The sequence below is a fragment of the Bombina bombina genome, chromosome 4 (assembly GCF_027579735.1).
Source record: "Bombina bombina isolate aBomBom1 chromosome 4, aBomBom1.pri, whole genome shotgun sequence".
NCBI lineage: Eukaryota > Metazoa > Chordata > Amphibia > Anura > Bombinatoridae > Bombina > Bombina bombina.
This window is the reverse complement of record NC_069502.1, coordinates 1,054,204,398-1,054,228,469: the sequence shown is the minus strand read 5'-3', so window position 1 is coordinate 1,054,228,469 and position 24,072 is coordinate 1,054,204,398. Positions and strand designations below refer to the sequence as shown.

General features: G+C 40.1%; 1 protein-coding gene across 1 annotated transcript in view; it reads left to right on the top strand.

The window, feature by feature from the left end:
* The window catches only part of EML6 (EMAP like 6), a 540,560-nt gene that overhangs the window by 421,428 nt on the left and 95,060 nt on the right, over window positions 1-24,072 (top strand). The window contains exons 33-35 of the mRNA XM_053712691.1: window positions 4,749-4,847; window positions 8,492-8,512; window positions 17,278-17,451. Coding sequence (XP_053568666.1) covers window positions 4,749-4,847; window positions 8,492-8,512; window positions 17,278-17,451 — 294 coding nt within the window. The remainder of the gene's footprint in view (window positions 1-4,748; window positions 4,848-8,491; window positions 8,513-17,277; window positions 17,452-24,072) is intronic.

Here is a 24,072-nt window from a genome sequence, read left to right as displayed (position 1 = left end):
TATTAATTTCCTGCCATAGGCATCTGTTAAGCTAGTGATAAGGTCATATTTGGTATTTGCGTAATTTAGCACACTCTAGAGTGCATAGATACAGATGGTAGGCAAAAATAATATTTCATGATTTAAATAGAATGCAAAATTGAAACAAAAAAAAATCAGCTTACTTTGTAATCAAATGTACTACTTTCTCTTGGTATCCTCTGTTCAAACTAAATTCAATAGCATATATTTGTCTTGGGCGCTACACACACACATATGCGCACATACACACATACATACACACATGCATACACACACATGTATACGCGCACACGCACATACACACACACATGCGCACATACACACATGCATACACACACATGTATACGCGCACACGCACGCACATACACATGCATACACACATGTATACGCGCACACGCACATACACACACATGCGCACATACACACATGCATACACACACATGTATACGCACACACGCACATACACACACATGCACACATACACACATGCATACACACACATGTATACGCGCACACACACATACAGACACACATATATATGCGCACATACACACACACATATGCACACATACACACATACATGCACACACATACACACACACATGTATACGCGCACACGCACATACACACACACTTGCGCACATACACACATGCATACACACACATGTATACTCGCACACACACAGACACACACATATATATGCGCACATACACACACACATATGCGCACATACATACACACATACATGCACACACATACACACACACATGTATACACGCACATACACACACATGCGCACATACACACATTCATACACACACATGTATACGCGCACATGCACATACACACACACATGCGCACATACACACATGTATACGCGCACACACACATACAGACACACATGTATACGCGCACACACACATACAGACACACATATATATGCGCACATACACACACATATGCGCACATACACACATACATGCACACACATACACACACACATGTATACGCGCACATACACACACATGCGCACATACACACATTCATACACACACATGTATACGCGCACATGCACATACACACACATGCGCACATACACACATGTATACGCGCACACACACATACAGACACACATATATATGCGCACATACACACACACATATGCGCACATACACACATACATGCACACACATACACACACATGTATACGCGCACACGCACATACACACACATGCATACACACACATGTATACGCGCACGCGCACATACACACACACATGCACACATACACACATGCATACCCACACATGTATACGCACACACACACATACAGACACACATATATATGCGCACATACACACATACATGCACACACATACATACACACATGTATACGACGCACACGCACATACACACACACACGTGCACATACACACATGCATACACACACATGTATATGCGCACGCGCACATACACATACACACATGCATACACACACATGTATACGCGCACGCGCACATACACATACACACATGCATACACACACATGTATACGCGCACACACACATACAGACACACATATATATGCGCACATACACACACATATGCACACATACATACACACACATACGCGCACATATGCACACATACGCGCACATACACACACATACGCGCACATACACACACACATACACGCACATACATTGACACACATATATACGTGCATGCGCACATACACACATATGCGCACATACACACACATACACACACATAAACATGTACATACACGCGCAAGCGGTAAATTATAATCTTAAAAAACATTCTCTTTAACTTTGCCATTTAATAGATATTGTTAATCATGTATTTCCACACAATACAACAAACATACGGTATAAGCACGTATGTTTGCTGAGTGTGTATGTGTGCCTGTTATATAGGTTTTATGGTGATGTCAATTTTTTAAGATTGTGGATTATACATTTTTTTTCTTCTTTGACATTTGTAATAAAATACTTTTTTGATACCTAATATTTTTGTGATGAGCTTGTTGTTTCAGTTATTTTTAAAAGCGTGCTGTATTCTCAATCTTTTGTGGCATGATGATATTTAAGTCATTTTAGTCTCTCTCGTCTTATATTTTTCTATATATTTGTAAGTTGTTTTTAGCTCCTAATATGAACTTATTTTATTTTATTTGTTTTACATCTAAATATATTTTAAAATCTGAAAAACAGATGTTTGTATCCTGAGAAAAAATCCTTTTCATTTCAAGCTGGGGAGGTGTGTCTCTTTCTGTCAACATAACTTTAGGAGTTGTCCTTATCAGGCAGTGATAAGGTTGCCAGCTATCCTTAAAAAAAATACTGGGTGGCCAGCCTATGACCAGGGGAAGAAGGATGGTAAGCAGGGGTCCCATTATGGATTGTCCCAAGTACTTTCCTGAAGTACGGTTTATCAATCTGATCCGGCTAGCAAGATCAGTCCAGCCTCGAAATACCAGGCAATTCCTCTTTGAACAAGAAACATGGCAGGCCCAGACGATTGTTTCGGCCTTCATTGGGCTTCGTCAGTGAGGTATAGCCATATTCTTCTAGGCACACTGGGCAATGAGTCCATGTCTGGCTAACCATATCACTCTTAGGGAGACTTCCCCAGGGTTATATTACATATACATACAGAAAGAGAAGAGCTCTCTCAGGAATGAACAACAGCTCAATAACTTGTTAGCTTGTTCTGTGGCACTTTACCACCCGGTAACAGTCTCTTGTAGCCTAAAGATGCTTTTCACAGAGAAGAAGTTTCCTGAAATATGTTAGTCTGATCCCGGCTAGCAAGGTCAGTTCAGTTCCAAAATACCAGGTGTTTCCTCTCTGAACAAGGAACATGGCCACCCCAGATGATCATTTCTTCATTATTTTTTTAAAATATAATAATTTACAGAAATAGAAGAAACGTAACATTCAATACAGTTGTGAGGCTTTACCTCACTGATAAGGCCCAATGAAGGCCGAGACTAGCATCTGGGGTTGCCATGTTTTTTGTTCAGAGAGGGATAGCCTGGTATTTCAGGGCTGCACTAACCTTGTTCTCGGTCCCCAGATGCCACAGTCCAAAAAGCGGCGTGATTCGTTACTGGGGACCAGAGATACAGTCCGTTGAAGTTATGGGGGTAGGGGTGTCCAAAATCCCGGTTCCCAAAGGAGCTCCCCTCCGGTAATTCCCCCACCTCGTATCCACCCTAGGGGCTACCAATCCTCCTCAAAAGAGCAGCGCTCTGGGGCAAAGGGCCGCTGGAGCGACCAGGGGTAAAATTAGTGGGTGTCCTGCTGTTCTGTGGCCAACCGAGAGTTCCAGGAGCCCAGCCAGCCTGAGAGGGGTTAGGCAAGTGTCCGTTGTGAGGCGGCTGACCGGGAGTTCCTAGGAGGGTTTTTCCGGTCAGAGACCAGCTCTTCTCTGACAAAGTACTCATCATCAAAAAAAGGAAACAAAAGGTCTGGGAGATCATCCAAAGCATAAAACCGCTGAGAAACAACAGGGGTGAGGTAGTAGGGGGGTAGGTGTTTAACCCTTGCAGCCCGGTATCTGTGACATCTGTGAAAAGCATTTTTGGCTAAAAGAGACTGCTCCCAGGTGGTAAATCAACATAGAACAAGCTAACAAGTTATTGAGCTGTTGTTGGTTCCTGAGAGAGCACTTCTCTTTCTGTATGTAAACACATATGCACACACAAATATATATTACTTATAAACCACCTTCTACCAGCTTTTCATACTTAAACTCCCCAGTGCAACCACCTCTTGTCAGAAGGGTCCCATAGAGCTTTCCCTAGTGTCCTAGAGGGGGTTTGGGCACCCATGTGTAATTGCACCCCTTGCCCAGAACCTCAAACCTCTGATACAAGATCACATGCGGTTATATCCAACACTCTCTCCACACATTATCAATGATGTTGTGGATGGGTAGTCCCAGTGTTTGCTGACCTTGGTGAACTCTCCAATAATGTCACTGGGGACTTCCCAGTACTCCCTACTTACCACATCACTGATAGTAGACACGAAGAGTACCAAATATAGCTGCATGTGAAGTTTGAGGTTCTGGGTGGGTGGTGCAATCACATGTTACAACTGATACAACTTTACAATACAACTGAAGGCCATGAGCTGTTGTCCCATCGCTTCCCTACCACACAACATATGCTGATCGACTCTCCCAGGTTACAGGAAGAAGAGATAGTCAGCATATTTGTACTAACTGTAGCTGCTTATCTTAAACATTGGCTGTGTAGAAAGTAGCAGTGTTAGGCCTATGAAAGCCTATGAAATGCCGGACAGATAGCTCAGCATGCTAAGGCACTGTGGCTGAGCTCTGTAGCAACCCAAGGGTTGCAGGTTCAATCCCCAGCGAGGTCCACTCAGCCTTTCATCCTTCCGAGGTCGATAAAATGAGCAGCGCCTTGAGACCCTTACGTGTGATTAGCTGCGCTTTACACGTACCCAATACATACATACATACAAGTCTGGGGTCTGGAACAGCAAAGCCCACAAATTCCAGAGTTCATTTACAGGAAAGAAGGGGGCAAAATAAAAAAGTATACTGCTTAGTTGTTTTTTTACAACACATAATTTAACATTTTATATTACAAAGTGTTTAATGTCTATTTAAATATAATTCCAATGCTGCGACTTGTGTGATGCTAATGTATATGTTTACTGTTTATTTCTAATAGGAAGCCAGAGTTTCTATCTGGAGCACACAGATGATATACTTTGTCTGACTGTGAATCAACATCCCAAGTATAAGAATGTTATTGCTACTGGTCAAATTGGTAAGATGCTCTGTTTGCCACAATGGATTAAAGCAACAGTCCATGAAACCACAGTTATTCCTTTTAATAACTTATGCACTGCACAATTTCTGTCTTTCTATTACCAACAAAAGTAAAATAAATGAAACATACAAATAAGACTGAGGGGCCTATCTATCAAGCTACGAAAGGTGCTTGATGCCCCGTGTTTCTGGCGAGTCTTCAGACTCGCCAGAAACAGCAGTTATGAAGCAGTGGTCACAAAGACTGCTGCTCCATAACCTGTCCGTCTGCTCTGAGCAGGCGGACAGACATCGCCAGAAATCAACCCAATCGAGTACGATCTGGTTGATTGACACCCCCTGCTGGTGGTCCATTGGTCGCGAGTCTGCAGGGGGCGGCGTTGCACCAGCAGCTCTTGTTAGCTGCTGGTGCAATGCTGAATACGGAGAGCGTATTGCTCTCCGCATTCAGCGAGGTCTGGCGGACCTGATCCGCCAGACCTTGATAAATAGAGACCTGAGAGTTGAGTTACCAGAAAGTTCATGTATAACAGTATTTAAAGGTACAGTAAAGACAAAATGAAACTTAAATGGATTGGATAGAGCATGCAATTTTAAACAACTTTCCAGTGTACTTCTATTATCATATTTGCTTTGTTCTCTTGGTACCCTTTGTTGAAAAGTAAACCTATGTTTACTAGGTTTTCGTTCGATAGAAGCTTAGGAGCATATATGTGTCCTAAGCATAAATGTTGTTGCAAATACCTTAGACACTACGATTCTGAGCTCACCAAGGATTTATCTCTTTAACAAAGGATACCAAGAAAACTAAGCAAAATGAATAATATAAGTACAGTAAATTGGGAAGTTGTTTATAATTTCATGCAATGCCCAGTTCATTTAAACTTAATTTTACCTTTACTGTCTAAAGACAATGTATACAATATGTTTATACAGAATGCATAAATACATAGGATTACTGTATTTTTAAGGATAGTCAAAAGCTTTAGATTAAGCTGCAAGCGCATTTCATTGCATCAATGCTCCATTGCCTGTGAAATAATACTTACATATCTTACTGATGCAAGAAAAAGTAAGTTAATGTACAACGCTAATATTCGAAATGGGCTGAAGCTGAAAGTCACTTTCCACTTCTAAATAAAACCCATCTGCAATTCATGATACATATCTCCCCATTGACTTACATGTAGCATTATTTCAGGCATAGCTGTTAGAATTATGACATCTAGCATTGCATTTCAGTAAATATATACAACACATTGGGCTTAATTCTGCAGCTATTTAAAGGGCCATAATACCCAAATGTTTAAACACTTGAAAGTGATGCAGTATAGCTGTAAAAAGCTGACTAGAAAATATCACCTGAACATCTCTATGTAAAAAAGAAAGATATTTTACCCCTAAAGTTCCTCAGTAGCCACATCCCATTGTAAAGGATTTCTAAGCAGCATATTAGTATGTCTGTTCTGGGACAGCTGAAGGGATGAGCCTCGTGCACTCTCATGTTATTTCCCTATTCAGTGTAAGGAAGATTACAATTAAATCTCATGCGAGTTAAGTGAAATCTCATGAGATCCCAGTAAAAGAGTTCATGACCTCAGCACTACTGATGCTGATTGGCTGCTGTTCGTTTCTTCATTTTTTTTATTTTTTTTTTACCTGCAACTGGGCTGCAGCTGAGTATAACTTTTTACACAGAACTTACTCTGTTGAGCTGAGGAAATTGTGAGGTAAAATATCTTCCTTTTTTACATAGAGATGCTCAGGTGATATTTTCCTGTCAGCTTTTTACAGTTCTACTGCATCAGTTTCAAGTGAGTATTATGTCCCTTTAAGTACTATGTTTTGACGTACATATGTGTGTTTTCTAAACTACAGGTTTGTACGTCCGTTAATTGTTTTTAAAGGGATACTGAACCCAGTTTTTTATTTCATGATTCAGATAGAGCAGGTAATTTTAAGCAACTTTCTAATTTACTCCTATTATCAAATTTTCTTCGTTCTCTTGGTATCTTTATTTGAAAAATCATGAATGTAAGGCTTACTAGCCAGACCATTTTGGGTTCAGCCCCCTGGATAGCTCTTGCTAATTGGTGGCTGTATTTAGCTACCAATCAGCAAGTGATTCCCAGGTGCTGAACCAAAGATGGGCCGGCTAGTAAGCTTACATTCCTGCTTTTTCAAATAAAGATACCAAGAGAACGAAGAAAAATTGATAATAGGAGTAAATTAGAGCATGCAATTTTAAGCAACTTTCTATCTGATTAATGAAAGAAAAAAATTTGGGTTCAGTATCACATTAATTGTAAATCTGTCTTTCAGCTTATTTTTTTTTTTTAGATTCAAGGGTTGCATGGTTATTTTAATATTATTTCCAGTAGAATATGACATGCGCCTCTCTTGTGCTCGTTAAATACTCGATAGTCAGGTTCTTTTATAATATAATTATTCTAGTCTAGGGGGCCTATCTATCAAGCTCCGATGGCCGCGAGTCTGCAGGGGTCGGCGTTGCAACAGCAGCTCTTGTGAGCTGCTGGTGCAATGCTGAATAAGGAGAGCGTATTGCTCTCCGCATTCAGCGAGGTCTTGCGGACCTGATCCACACTGTCGATCAGGTTCGCAAGACCTTTGATAAATTGGCCTCAATGGGGCATATTTATTAAGCTCCGAATGGAGCTTGATGCCCCGTGTTTCTGCCGAGCCTGCAGGCTCGCCAGAAACAGCAGTTATGAAGCAGCGGTCACAAATACCGCTGCTCCATAACCTGTCTGCCTGCTCCGAGGAGGCGGACAGACCGCCGGAAATCAACCCGATCGAGTATGATCGGGTTGATTGACACCCCCCTGCTGGTGGCCTATTGGCCGCGAGTCTGCAGGGGCGACGTTGCACCAGCAGCTCTTGTGAGCTGCTGGTGCAATGCTGAATAAGGAGAGCGTATTGCTCTCCGCATTCAGCGAGGTCTTGCGGACCTGATCCACACTGTCGATCAGGTTCGCAAGACCTTTGATAAATTGGCCTCAATGGGGCATATTTATTAAGCTCCGAATGGAGCTTGATGCCCCGTGTTTCTGCCGAGCCTGCAGGCTCGCCAGAAACAGCAGTTATGAAGCAGCGGTCACAAATACCGCTGCTCCATAACCTGTCTGCCTGCTCCGAGGAGGCGGACAGACCGCCGGAAATCAACCCGATCGAGTATGATCGGGTTGATTGACACCCCCCTGCTGGTGGCCTATTGGCCGCGAGTCTGCAGGGGGCGACGTTGCACCAGCAGCTCTTGTGAGCTGCTGGTGCAATGCTGAATACGGCGAGCGTATTGCTCGCCGTATTCAGCGAAGTCTGGCGGACCTGATCCGCACTGTCGGATCAGGTCTGCCAGACTTTAATAAATATGCCCCAATGTGTTTACATAGTGTGCATACAAGATTATTTTGGCAGCTTTATTAAGCCCTTTGTAGTTTATATACTAAATAATAGTTTTTTTCTTTTATTGTTTTCCAAACCCATATCCATACTTTAAACTTTTATTTTTGTTTTGTTTGTCCCTGGTGCTGATATTTATTGATTCAGCATTAGAAGTATGACTTATTTCAGTTGTTGTTTTGCCCTGATGCTTCCTCATTTGCCATTGCTCTCACAATGCAGGTGAAATTGCTGAATATTCAGGTAAGGCAACTCTGTCATCTATGTTATTCTAGGTCCTTTCTGGTCCATTCATGACTCATTATTGTTCCAAGTGCAGATAGACTTTAACACAGCAGTCTGCATGGCAGTTTCTATTTTTAATGTCTTCCACATAACCAAGAACTAATTACATCCCATAAGTCATAGAGGGATATTTATCAAGCCGTCAACCGCAAATACGCTGGAATTCCGCAGCATAATTGTGGCGAGCCTGATTCGACCCATTTATCAAAGCCTACAGACCGGCTAAAGTTGACATTTGTGACGTAACATATGATCCGACGGTCTCAATCCAACACAGATCAATGCTTACGTCATTACAGATGTTCCGAATACAAATTCGGCACTATCTGAAAACTTTTGCAAGTTATCAAATTTCTAACAGGTACGCTCACCACTATTCCGGCCCAGCGTACCTGGTTTTCAATCCACCACCCTGGAGGCCGCGGATTCCATAGGAAACAATGGGAGTCTGAAAGCAGTGAAAGCTTATGTTCGATGATGCCAGATATCCCATTGATTTATATGATAGAATAAAAGTTACATTTAAACCTAAAACCCTAACATAAGCCTGATTCTAAACACCCCTAATCTGCCGCCCCGACATTGCCGCCACCTACATAATGTTATTAACGCCTATTCCGCTTCTCCCGCAGCCCACCGCAACTAACTAAATATATTGACCCTTATCCCGCCGCTCCCCGACATCGCCGCAACTAAATAAATGTATTAACCCCTATCCTGCCGCTCCTGGAGCCCACCGCAACTAACTAAATGTATTAACCCCTATCCCTCCGCTCCCGTAGATTTAAATAACTTGAGTAGGGTTAGGTTTTTAAATATGTAATATAGTTAATTTACACCTAGTTTACAAGTTTTGCGTTAGAGGTTATGCGGTGCTAACGAGCAGTTTTGTCTCACCGCTCACTTACCTACAGCGCTGGTATTACGAGTTTTCAGAAACCCGTCGTTAAAAGACAAGCAAAAAAAATTTTGCTCATTACCGCACTCCAATACCAGCGCTGCTTAAGTCAGCGGTCAGCTGGTGTAACATGCTCGTGCACGATTTCCCCATAGGAATCAACAGGGAGAACCGACTGAAAAAAAGTCTAAAAAAAAAAAAAAAGCAGCATAAAAAACTCAGTAACGCAGCCCCATTGATTCCTATAGGGAAATACATTTTATGTCTACACCTAACACCCTAACATGAACCCGAGTCTAAACACCCCTAATCTTACACTTATTAAACCCTAATCTGCCGCCCCCGACATCCCCGACACCTGCATTATACTTATTAACCCCTAATCTGCCGCTCCGGACACCGCCGCCACCTACATTATACTTATGAACCCCTAATCTGCTTACCCCAACATCGCCGACACCTACATTATATTTATTAACCCCTAATCTGCCGCCCCCAATGTCGCCGCCACCTACCTACACTTATTAACCCCTAATCTGAAGCCCCCAACGTCGCCGCCACTATAATAAACATATTAACCCCTAACACCTCCTTACTTAAATATAATTTAAATAAATCTAAATAAATATTCCTATCATTAACTAAATAATTCCTATTTAAAACTAAATACTTACCTATAAAATAAACCCTAAGATAGCTACAATATAACTAATAGTTACATTGTATCTAGCTTAGGATTTATTTTTATTTTACAGGCAAGTTTGTATTTATTTTAACTAGGTAGAATAGTTATTAAATAGTTATTAACCCTTTAGTGACAGGGTGAAAGTGCCTACATCGGAACACCTCAATTATTGGATCGCATCTGGGGGGCGTCCCTACAACCCTAGGAACGCCCTCCAGACCGCGATCAAGTCCTAGAAGCACAGAAGGCTTCAGGACAGCCGTTTGTTATGACGTTCTATTCCGTCATAACGGCTTTAAAGCCCAGTGTAATTATGACGGAATAGAACGGCATAACGGCGTTAAAAGGTTAACTATTTAATAACTACCTAGCTAAAATAAATACAAATTTACCTGTAAAATAAAACCTAACCTAAGTTACACTAACACCTAACACTACACTATAATTAAATAAATTAACTAAATTAAATACAATTACCTAAATTAAATTAAATTAGCTAAAGTACAAAAAAAACCCACTTAATTACAGAAAATAATAAACACATTACAGAAATTTAAGCTAATTACACCTAATCTAATAGCCCTATTAAAATAAAAAAGCCCCCCCAAAAATAAAAAAAAAACCTAGTCTAAACTAAACTACCAATAGCCCTTAAAAGGGACTTTTGCGGGGCATTGCCCCAAAGTAATCAGCTCTTTTACCTGTAAAAAAAAATACAAACAACCCCCCCAACAGTAAAACCCACCACCCACACAACCAACCCCCCAAATAAAATACTATCTAAAAAAAACTATGCTCCCCATTGCCCTGAAAAGGGCATTTGGATGGGCATTGCCCTTAAAAGGGCATTATACTTATTAACCCCTAATCTGCCGCTCCGGACACCGCCGCCACCTACATTATACTTATGAACCCCTAATCTGTTTACCCCAACATCGCCGACACCTACATTATATTTATTAACCCCTAATCTGCTGCCCCCAATGTCGCCGCCACCTACCTACACTTATTAACCCCTAATCTGATGCCCCCAACGTCGCCGCCACTATAATAAACATATTAACCCCTAACACCACCTTACTTAAATATAATTTAAATAAATCTAAATAAATATTCCTATCATTAACTAAATAATTCCTATTTAAAACTAAATACTTACCTATAAAATAAACCCTAAGATAGCTACAATATAACTAATAGTTACATTGTATCTAGCTTAGGATTTATTTTTATTTTACAGGCAAGTTTGTATTTATTTTAACTAGGTAGAATAGTTATTAAATAGTTATTAACCCTTTAGTGACAGGGTGAAAGTGCCTACATCGGAACACCTCAATTATTGGATCGCATCTGGGGGGCGTCCCTACAACCCTAGGAACGCCCTCCAGACCGCGATCAAGTCCTAGAAGCACAGAAGGCTTCAGGACAGCCGTTTGTTATGACGTTCTATTCCGTCATAACGGCTTTAAAGCCCAGTGTAATTATGACGGAATAGAACGGCATAACGGCGTTAAAAGGTTAACTATTTAATAACTACCTAGCTAAAATAAATACAAATTTACCTGTAAAATAAAACCTAACCTAAGTTACACTAACACCTAACACTACACTATAATTAAATAAATTAACTAAATTAAATACAATTACCTAAATTAAATTAAATTAGCTAAAGTACAAAAAAAACCCACTTAATTACAGAAAATAATAAACACATTACAGAAATTTAAGCTAATTACACCTAATCTAATAGCCCTATTAAAATAAAAAAGCCCCCCCAAAAATAAAAAAAAAACCTAGTCTAAACTAAACTACCAATAGCCCTTAAAAGGGACTTTTGCGGGGCATTGCCCCAAAGTAATCAGCTCTTTTACCTGTAAAAAAAAATACAAACAACCCCCCCAACAGTAAAACCCACCACCCACACAACCAACCCCCCAAATAAAATACTATCTAAAAAAAACTATGCTCCCCATTGCCCTGAAAAGGGCATTTGGATGGGCATTGCCCTTAAAAGGGCATTATACTTATTAACCCCTAATCTGCCGCTCCGGACACCGCCGCCACCTACATTATACTTATGAACCCCTAATCTGTTTACCCCAACATCGCCGACACCTACATTATATTTATTAACCCCTAATCTGCTGCCCCCAATGTCGCCGCCACCTACCTACACTTATTAACCCCTAATCTGATGCCCCCAACGTCGCCGCCACTATAATAAACATATTAACCCCTAAACCGCCGCACTCCCGCCTCGCAAACATTAGTTAAATATTATTAACCCCTAATCTGCCGTCCCTAACATCGCCGCCACCTACCTACATTTATTAACCCCTAATCTGCCGCCCCCAACGTCACCGCCACTATAGTAAAGTTATTAACCCCTAAACATAAGTCTAACCCTAAACCTAACACCCACTTACTTAAATATAATTTAAATAAATATTCCATCATTAACTAAATAATTCCTATTTAAAACTAAATACTTACCTATAAAATAAACCCTAAGATAGCTACAATATAACTAATAGTTACATTGTATCTAGCTTAGGATTTATTTTTATTTTACAGGCAAGTTTGTATTTATTTTAACTAGGTAGAATAGTTATTAAATAGTTATTAACCCTTTAGTGACAGGGTGAAAGTGCCTACATCGGAACACCTGTTCCGATGTAGACAAATTGAAACTACGCGATCGTGCATACGATCGCGAGATTTCAATTATTGGATCGCATCTGGGGGGCGTCCCTACAACCCTAGGAACGCCCTCCAGACCGCGATCAAGTCCTAGAAGCACAGAAGGCTTCAGGACAGCCGTTTGTTATGACGTTCTATTCCGTCATAACGGCTTTAAAGCCCAGTGTAATTATGACGGAATAGAACGGCATAACGGCGTTAAAAGGTTAACTATTTAATAACTACCTAGCTAAAATAAATACAAATTTACCTGTAAAATAAAACCTAACCTAAGTTACACTAACACCTAACACTACACTATAATTAAATAAATTAACTAAATTAAATACAATTACCTAAATTAAATTAAATTAGCTAAAGTACAAAAAAAAACACTTAATTACAGAAAATAATAAACACATTACAGAAATTTAAACTAATTACACCTAATCTAATAGCCCTATTAAAATAAAAAAGCCCCCCCCAAAATAAAAAAAAAACCTAGCCTAAACTACCAATAGCCCTTAAAAGGGACTTTTGCGGGGCATTGCCCCAAAGTAATCAGCTCTTTTACCTGTAAAAAAAAATACAAACAACCCCCCCAACAGTAAAACCCACCACCCACAAAACCAACCCCCCAAATAAAATACTATCTAAAAAAAACTATGCTCCCCATTGCCCTGAAAAGGGCATTTGGATGGGCATTGCCCTTAAAAGGGCAGTTAGCTCTTTTGCCGCCCAAACCCTAATCTAAATAATAAAACCCACCCAATACACCCTTAAAAAACTAACCCCCTGAAGATCAACTTACCGGGAGACGTCTTCATCCAAGCCGGGCGAAGTGGTCCTCCAGACGGACAGAAGTCTTCATCCAAGCCGGGCAGAAGTGGTCCTCCAGACGGGCAGAAGTCTTCATCCAAGCCGAGCAGAAGTGGTCCTCCAGACGGGCAGAAGTCTTTATCCAGACTGCATCTTCTATCTTCATCCATTCGGCGCGGAGCGGGTCCATCTTCAAGACATCCGATGCGGAGCATCCTCTTCTGGCGATGACTAAAACAGAATGAAGGTACCTTTAAGTGACGTCATCCAAGATGGCATCCCTTAGATTCCGATTGGCTGATAGAATTCTATCAGCCAATCGGAATTAAGGTAGAAAAAATCCTATTGGCTGATGCCAATAGGATTGAAGTTCAATCCTATTGGCTGATCCAATCAGCCAATAGGATTGAGCTCGCATTCTATTGGCTGATTAGAACAGCCAATAGAATGCAAGCTCAATTCTATTGGCTGAAGATGGACCCGCTCCGCGCCGGATGGATGGATGAAGATAGAAGCTGCCGTCTGGATGAAGACTTCTGCCCGTCTGGAGGACCACTTCTGCCCGGCTTGGATGAAGACTTCTGCCCGTCTGGAGGACCACTTCTGCCCGGCTTGGATGAAGACTTCTGCCCGTCTGGAGGACCACTTCGCCCGGCTTGGATGAAGACGTCTCCCGGTAAGTCGATCTTCAGGGGGTTAGTGTTTTTTAAGGGTGTATTGGGTGGGTTTTATTTTTTAGATTTAGGGTTTGGGCGGCAAAAGAGCTAACTGCCCTTTTAAGGGCAATGCCCATCCAAATGCCCTTTTCAGGGCAATGGGGAGCTTAGGTTTTTTTAGATAGTATTTTATTTGGGGGGATGGTTGTGTGGGTGGTGTGTTTTACTGTTGGGGGGGTTGTTTGTATTTTTTTTACAGGTAAAAGAGCTAATTACTTTGGGGCAATGCCCCGCAAAAGGCCCTTTTAAGGGCTATTGGTAGTTTGGTTTAGGCTAGGTTTTTTTTTTATTTTGCGGGGGCTTTTTTATTTTAATAGGGCTATTAGATTAGGTGTAATTAGTTTAAATTTCTGTAATTTGTTTATTATTTTCTGTAATTTAGTGTTTGTTTGTTTTTTGTACTTTATCTAATTTAATTTAATTTAGGTAATTGTATTTAATTTAGTTAATTTATTTAATTATAATGTAGTGTTAGGTGTTAGTGTAACTTAGGTTAGGTTTCATTTTACAGGTAAATTTGTATTTATTTTAGCTAGGTAGTTATTAAATAGTTAATAACTATTTAATAACTATTCTATCTAGTTAAAATAAATACAAACTTGCCTGTAAAATAAAAATAAATCCTAAGCTAGCTACAATATAACTATTAGTTATATTGTAGCTAGCTTAGGGTTTATTTTATAGGTAAATATTTAGTTTTAAATAGGAATAATTTCGTTAATGATAGGAATATTTATTTAGATTTATTTAAAGGGACAGTCTACACCAGAATTTTTTTTTTTTTTTAAAAGATAGATAATCCCTTTATTACCCATTCCCCAGTTTTGGATAACCAACACAGTTATATTAATATACTTTTAACCTCTGTGATTACCTTGTATCTAAGCCTCTGCAAACTGCCCCCTTATTTCAGTTCTTTTGACAGACTTGCAGTTTAGCCAATCACTGCCTGCTCCCAGATAACTTCACGTGCACGAGCACAGTGTTATCTATATGAAATACATGAACTAACACCCTCTAGTGGTGAAAAACTTAAAATGCATTCTGAAAAGAGGTGGCCTTCAAGGTCTAAGAAATTAGCATATGAACCTCCTAGGTTAAGCTTTCAACTAAGAATATCAAGAGAACAAAGCAAAATTGGTGATAAAAGTAAATTGGAAAATTGTTTAAAATTACATGCTCTATCTGAATCATGAAAGTTTTTTTTGGCCTAGACTGCCCCTTTAAATTATATTTAAGTTAGTGGGTGTTAGGTTTAGGGTTAGACTTAGGTTTAGGGGTTAATAACTTTAAAATAGTGGCGGCGACGTTGGGGGCGGCAGATTAGGGGTTAATAAATGTAGGTAGGTGGCGGCGATGTTAGGGACGGCAGATTAGGGGTTAATAATATATAACTAATGTGTGTGAGGCGGGGGTGCGGCGGTTTAGGGGTTAATATGTTTATTATAGTGGCGTCGTCGTTGGGAGGTGGCAGATTAGGGGTTAATAAGTGTAGGTCGGTGGCGGCGACATTGGGGGCGGCAGATTAGGGGTTAATAAATATAATGTAGGTGTCGGCGATGTTGGGGTCAGCAGATTAGGGGTTCATATATATAATGTAGGTGGCGGCGGTGTCCGGAGCGGCAGATTAGGGGTTAAAATTTTTATTTTAGTATTTGCGATGCGGGAGGGCCTCGATTTAGGGGTTAATAGGTAGTTTATGGGTGTTAGTGTACTTTTTAGCACTTTAGTTATGAGTTTTATGTTACGGCGTTGTACCATAAAACTCTTACCTACTGACTTTTAAATGCGTTAGGACTCTTGACAGGGTAGGGTGTACCGTTTACTTTTTGGCCTCCCAGGACAGACTCGTAATACCGGCTCTATGGAAGTCCCATAGAAAAAAGACTTTACGAAGTTTACGTAAGTCGTTTTGCAGTAAGGCCAAAAAAATGTGTGCGGTGCCCCTAAACCTTCAAGACTCGTAATAGCAGCGGGCGTAAAAAAGCAGCGTTAGGACCTCTTAACGCTGCTTTTTTACCTTAACGCACAACTCGTAATCTAGCCGTAAATTTGTAGTTTAATGTAATTTTAGTATAATAATTAGGGTAGGTTAATTAATAGTTTAATATAGTTTAATGTAATTTTAGTATAATAGTTAGGGTAGGTTAATTAACAGTTTAATATAGTTTAATGTAATTGTAGGATAATAGTTAGGGTAGGTTAATTAGTAGTTTAATATAGTTTATTTTAATTCTAAAGGTAAGTTTAAATTTATTATAAGATAGGGATGAGTTAATACTTAATGTAAAGTTAGCGGGTTGTTAGGTTTAGGGGTTAATAGCTTAATTTAGTTTATGGCGATGTGGTGGGCTGGCGGTTTAGGGGTTAATAGGTTTAGTAAGTGGTAGTGATGTGGGAGGCCAGGGGTTTAGGGGTTAATACATTTATTTAGTTGCGGAGTAGTCCGGGAGCGGCGGGATAGGGGTTAATAACTTTATTAGAGTTGCGGTGGGCTCCGGGAGCGGAGGGAATAGGGGTTAAACATTTTAGTATAGCGGCGGTGTTTAGTGACAGGGTATAAATAAAGTTGGGAAAAAGCCGAATAGCAGCAAGATTGATGACTGTTCGTTAACAACAGTCCACTGCTCATCGCCCCGTTTTTTTTCTAAATAAGGAGAGTGTATTCAGGTCCGCGGCCGCGATGTTAGGCGAGCGTATTGGTGCCGTCGAATGTAGCATAGTTGACGGCTTGATAATTCGGCCTCATAGTATTTCTGTTTGGCTTGTAGTATGTGAGTTTAGCTTTGTATAGTTAGTTTCCAGCATATAAGCACTGTACTAGTTTGCATTATGTTCTGTGTAAACTAGTTTGTTATTGTAAATATATATATATATATATATATTTTATTTTATTTTTTTAATTAATGATTGTGTTTCTTTTTAGGGGCCACTCCTTCCATTCATATCTGGGATGCGATGAGTAAGCAGACTTTGTCTATTCTGAGATGCTTTCATGCCAAAGGAGTAGGGTACATTAATTTTAGTGCTACTGGGAAACTCCTGGTATCAGTAGGAGTTGATCCTGAACACACTATAACAGTGTGGAGATGGCAGGAAGGTAAATATTAGCCCCAATACTATTGTTTATATATTTTTGTAACCATATTAAACCAGTGTAGTTTCTCATGCATCAAAGTTCAAGGGAGATTGTATTGTAAAATTGTCTTCAATTTTAATGTGTTCCAGATTGCCCATTTTACTTGCTAGTGTGTATTAATGTGTTTGCAAATAGCTAATTTACCTTCTTTTTTTTTCTCTTTAAAATAACAGTTTTTTGAATGTAAATAAACCCCTATACTGCACAATTGGAATACTCCAGTATTCTCTATATAAAGAAACTTTGTAAGCAAGAGCAGCCACAGAAATCAACCCCCAAATGAAGATAGTAGAGATAGAGAGAGAGCTCGGTTTATTTAAAGTTATGCCCCTGTAGCTACTTGGAATACAGTGAACTGTCATCAGCTACCTGCATTGCAATTACATTGCATTACAATATTAATATGATATAATATGATAGTTTTCTTTCCAATGGCATGGAGAGTCCACAAATCCATTCTAATTACTAGTGGGAATTCAACTCCTGGCCAGCAGGAGGAGGCAAAGACCACCCCAGCAGAACTGTTAAGTGTCACTCCCATTACCCATAATCCCCAGTCATTCTTTTCCTCTATCATTGGGAGGATGTGCGAAGATGGTGTCTGAAGATATTTAATCTTTTAATGGGTACTTTTCCCGGCAAGCAAGGATCGGGGCTTTGCTGTGTCCATGTAATTCTCTTTAGTAAGAGTAATGGTGGCTTTTAGCAGTTAGAAGATGGTGAGGTGGTCCTTGCTTAACTTCTATAAACAATGCTACCCCTTTATAGAAAACCAGGGTTGGTTACTCTGTTTTTCTTTTTCTACAGGTCCCTGTCAGAAGTGGATGAATCTGTCACACCTAAGAAGTTGTTCCCTGCCTGGCATCTAGATCCACAGCTAAGTGCTTTCCCTTCTAGGTTAGAAGGAAACAGCACTCTAAGGGTTAAACCTCTGTGGAGTTTCTTTCTTTTATGGGACTTAACTTATCTCTCTTTATAGGGATATATATTATGAAGGCATATTTTGGGGCACTGCATTTACTGCAGGAGAAGTATTATGAGGCTGACAATGAGAGGTTAAAAAATTGGAACTTATAAGTTTATTTTTTAATGTTTTGGCACTTTGAGGATGGACAATATCTAAGGATTTTCCTTTATTTGGAGCACATATAATCGCTATCCATAGCGGATGGGTAGTGGAGATAGAATCGTTTCTATATTTGTTTTTACATACGCGCCGTTTTGCATTTGTGGCACAGTTTCCTTTCTGTTGTGATCACGTGACAGTTTTTCAGCGCTTCCGCGCATCGGCTTCTCTGTCAGAGCTGAGTTTGTAGCGTTGTGTGTGGCGGTATACAATTTCTTTTCTGGATTAATACTAAGGTGAGTTCTTATTGATTGGAATCTTTTCTCTTGTAGTGGGACATTCTCTGCTGGCCCAAGGAGCGGTAAGCCCTCAGCAGAGCTGAGGTATAATGGTGCCAGTAATTAGGGTGTCCTTGTATATTGTTTATTGATATTGTGTAATATTTGGGATTATCGTTTATTTAGAGTCCTTATAATTTTTAAGCTTATTTTTCCTTGTGGGGTCCAATTTTCCTATCATTATGGACACTAATGAAAATTTAACTATTTCATTTGACAAATGTTTGCTTTGCATGGAGGCTCAGATTGTTCCTCCTGTGCAGTTTTGCTCCTCTTTTTAAAATAAAACTTTGTTATCTAAAGATAAAATTTCCCTCTCAGAGCCTTCTGTCTCTCAGGATAATGTTGTCCGTGCCATGCCTCAACTTTCTCCTCAAACGTCCCAAGCTTTAGCAGTTTCACATGCAGTGCCCTGTGGTTCCTCTCAACAAGTTCCTGAAGGGGTTTATTTGCCAGGAGACCTTACTGCGCAGATTACTTCTGCAGTTTCTGCGGCCTTATCAGCCTTCAATTTGGCTGGTAAGAGAAAGAGTAAATCTAAGAACATATCTCATGCTAAGAGTTCTGACTCCGCTAAGTCTGCGTTATTCAGTCTCTCTCAGTTATCTGATGAGGATCATTCCTCAGGGGCTTCTGAGGGTGAAATTTCTGACTCTGAGACTGTGGCAGCTAGTACAGCAGATCCAGAGGAGGTACATTTTAGATTTAAGCTTGAAGGAGATCCTGGCTACTTTGGAGGATTCCGACTCTAAGAAGTCTAATAAGCTTAATAGACTGTTTGATGTCAAACCTTCATCTGTAGAAGTATTCCCTGTTCCAGACTGTATGTCAGAAATTCTAGCACAGGAATGGGAAAAGCCAGGGATTCCCTTTTCCCCGTCTCCTGTTTTCAAAAAAATGTTTCCTTTTGCTGACTCTGTACGTGACTCGTGGCGCACTGTACCTAAGGTAGAGGGCGCTATCTCTACTCTAGCTAAAATAACTACTATCCCTCTTGAGGAAAGCTCTTCTTTCAAGGATCCCATGGATAAGAAGCTGGAAGCTTTCTTAAGGAAGATGTAAATTCATCAGGGTTTACAATGGCAACCAGTTGCAAGTATTGCTACGGTTACGGGGGCAGCATCTTATTGGTGTAATTCCTTGTCCGACCTCATTTCTGAGGAGACTACTATAGAGGAGATCCAGGATAGGATCAAGGCTCTAAAGCTGGCTAATACTTTTATCTGTGATGCCAGCATGCAAGTTGTTAGACTGGGAGCTAAGATTTCTAGCTTTGCAGTTCTAGCTTGCAGAGCTCTGTGGTTAAAATCTTGGTCTGCAGATGTAACATCCAATTCCAAACTACTGTCTTTACCCTTTAAGGGCAAGACTTTATTTTGTCCCGGTCTGGTCGAGATCATTTCCGAAATTACTGGTGGAAAGGGATCTTTCCTACCTCAGAATAAGAAGGCTAGACCTAAGGGTCACCAGAATTATATATTTTGTTCCTTTCGTAACTTCAAGGAACAAAAGTCTTCCTCTTCTTCCGCTTTTCAGACGTCAGTCATGACGCGTTTCGCCCCTCCCCTTAGTGGGCTGACCTCAGGGCTTCATCTAAGGGGAGGGGCGAAACGCGTCATGACTGACGTCTGAAAAGCGGCAACTTTTGAAGTGGAGTACACCTACCTAGCAGCGGTTTTGAATTACCGCATTACTGAGGAGTGTTTGCGGTTACCAGCATTAAGTCAGCGGCCTTGTTTGGGGAGTTCCGTGTCCACAACCTTAAGGAGGTGACAACCTAATAACCGGAAAAGAGGACCACACACAGTTACCTTTCTGTGATATTGTAACACTCTCTGTGAAGCTTGTGAATTGAATACAGAGGTAACGACACAGGTGTAATCAGGAACTTCTACCGCGAATGGTGGTGAGGCTGCTTTTTCCTTGTTATGCTGGCTGGCAAAAATTCAGTAACGCTGGAACTTTATTAGGCAACTTTCCCATGCAATACAGAGCGTGTGATTCACACTAAGTGCTCTGATGGTTCTGGACATTTGCAACTTAATGTCTATTGGTAATTATTGCTGCTTATTGTATCCTTAACACAAATGTTATACATGGAAGCGTTTTTGTTACATGATTGCGCTTCTCTGTATTTAGTAATTACATATTTGATGTAAGGAATTGTTCTGTTCACCAGGCCTGGTATGTGTATATAACTCCTTTTTAATCACAATTTTGGTTTAGGGGTCTATCTATGTCCTTGACATGTTGGGAGGAGCAAAATAAACCACTTGTTATCAAAGATATCTGAGTGCTGCCTTGTCATTCTTTTTCATTACTTTTAATTCAGTTATGACTTCTCTTTTAAATGTTTTAGGCAATTTTGGTTATGACTGCAAGCACCTGTCTCTTTAAGATTTTATAACTATAGTAGAGTGCACAACAACCTTTTCATATGCAAATGTATAAACAAATTCCTCAGGGTTCCGTTCTTTAAAATGGAGACTATTCATTCCATTCTTCCCTTGATTCAGGAGGGTCAGTACATGACTACCATAGACCTGAAGAACGTGTATCTGCATGTTCCTATTCACAGGGAACATCACCAATTCCTGCGGTTTGCAGACACTTACAGACACTTCCAGTTTGTTGCCCTTTCTTTTGGCCTTGCTACGGCTCCTTGAATCTTTACAAAGATTCTAGGGGCACTTCTGGTGGTGGTCAGATCTCAGGGGATAGCAGTGGCGCCATACCTGGACGACATCTTGGTTCAGGCGCCATCTTTTCAGTTAGCAAGATCTCATACAGAGATGTTGTTGTCTATTCTACGTTTCCACGGGTGGAAAGTGAATCTGGAGAAGAGTTCCCTGGTTCCAGACACCAGGGTGTGTTTCTTAGGAACGATTATAGAGTCTCTGTCCATGAAGATTTTTCTGATGGAGGTCAGAAAATCCAAGCTTCTTGCTTCTTGCCTTTCACTTCAATACTCTACCCATCCATCTGTGGCTCAGTGTATGAAAGTAATTGGTCTAATGGTGGCTTCCATGGACATCATTCCTTTCTTTCATGTAATTAGCAAGATTCCATGAGCTAGTGACGTATGGGATATACATTCCTACTAGGAGGGGCAAAGTTTCCCAAACCTCAAAATGCCTACAAATACACCCCTCACCACACCCACAAATCAGTTTTACAAACTTTGCCTCCTATGGAGGTGGTGAAGTAAGTTTGTGCTAGATTCTACGTTGATATGCGCTCCGCAGCAGGTTGGAGCCCGGTTTTCCTCTCAGCGTGCAGTGAATGTCAGAGGGATGTGAGGAGAGTATCGCCTATTTTGAATGCAGTGATCTCCTTCTACGGGGTCTATTTCATAGGTTCTCTGTTATCGGTCGTAGAGATTCATCTCTTACCTCCCTTTTCAGATCGACGATATACTCTTATATATATACCATTACCTCTGCTGATTTTCGTTTCAGTACTGGTTTGGCTTTCTACAAACATGTAGATGAGTGTCCTGGGGTAAGTAAGTCTTATTTTCTGTGACACTCTAAGCTATGGTTGGGCACTTTTTTAATAAAGTTCTAAATATATGTATTCAAACATTTATTTGCCTTGACTCAGGATGTTCAACATTCCTTATTTTCAGACAGTCAGTTTCATATTTGGGATAATGCACTTGAATCAATTATTTTTCTTACCTTAAAAATTTAACTTTTTTCCCTGTGGGCTGTTAGGCTCGTGGGGGCTGAAAATGCTTCATTTTATTGCGTCATTCTTGGCGCGGACTTTTTTGGCGCAAAAAATCTTTTCTGTTTCCGGCGTCATACGTGTCGCCGGAAGTTGCGTCATTTTTGACGTTCTTTTGCGCCAAAAAATGTTGGCGTTCCGGAAGTGGCGTCATTTTTTGGCGCCAAAAGCATTTAGGCGCCAAATAATGTGGGCGTCTTATTTGGCGCTAAAAAAATATGGGCGTCGCTTTTGTCTCCACATTATTTAAGTCTCATTTTTCTTTGCTTCTGGTTGCTAGAAGCTTGTTCCTTGGCATTTTTTCCCATTCCTGAAACTGTCATTTAAGGAATTTGATCAATTTTGCTTTATATGTTGTTTTTTCTCTTACATATTGCAAGATGTCTCACGTTGCATCTGAGTCAGAAGATACTTCAGGAAAATCGCTGTCTGGTGCTGGAACTACCAAAGCTAAGTGTATCTGCTGTAAACTTTTGGTAGCTGTTCCTCCAGCTGTTGTTTGTATTAATTGTCATGACAAACTTGTTAATGCAGATAATATTTCCTTTAGTAATGTACCATTACCTGTTGCAGTTCCATCAACATCTAATGTTCAGAATGTTCCTGATAACATAAGAGATTTTGTTTCTGAATCCATCAAGAAGGCTATGTCTGTTATTCCTCCTTCTAGTAAACATAAAAAATATTTTAAAACTTCTCTTTATACAGATGAATTTTTAAATGAACATCATCATTCTGATTCTAATGACTCTTCTGGTTCAGGGGATTCTGTCTCAGAGGTTGATGCTGATAAATCTTCATATTTATTTAAAATGGAATTTATTCGTTCTTTACTTAAAGAAGTACTAATTGCTTTAGAAATTGAGGATTCTGGTCCTCTTGATACTAAATCTAAACGTTTAGATAAGGTCTTTAAATCTCCTGTGGTTATTCCAGAAGTTTTTCCTGTTCCTGGTGCTATTTCTGAAGTAATTTCCAGAGAATGGAATAATTTGGGTAATTCATTTACTCCTTCTAAACGTTTTTAAGCAATTATATCCTGTGCCGTCTGACGGATTAGAATTTTGGGACAAAATCCCTAAAGTTGATGGGGCTATTTCTACCCTTGCTAAACGTACTACTATTCCTACGTCAGATGGTACTTCCTTTAAGGATCCTTTAGATAGGAAAATTGAATCCTTTCTAAGAAAAGCTTATCTGTGTTCAGGTAATCTTCTTAGACCTGCTATATCATTGGCTGATGTTGCTGCAGCTTCAACTTTTTGGAAACTTTAGCGCAACAAGTAACAGATCATGATTCTCATAATATTATTATTCTTCTTCAACATGCTAATAATTTTATCTGTGATGCCATTTTTGATATTATCAGAGTTGATGTCAGGTTTATGTCTCTAGCTATTTTAGCTAAATGAGCTTTATGGCTTAAAACTTGGAATGCTGATATGTCTT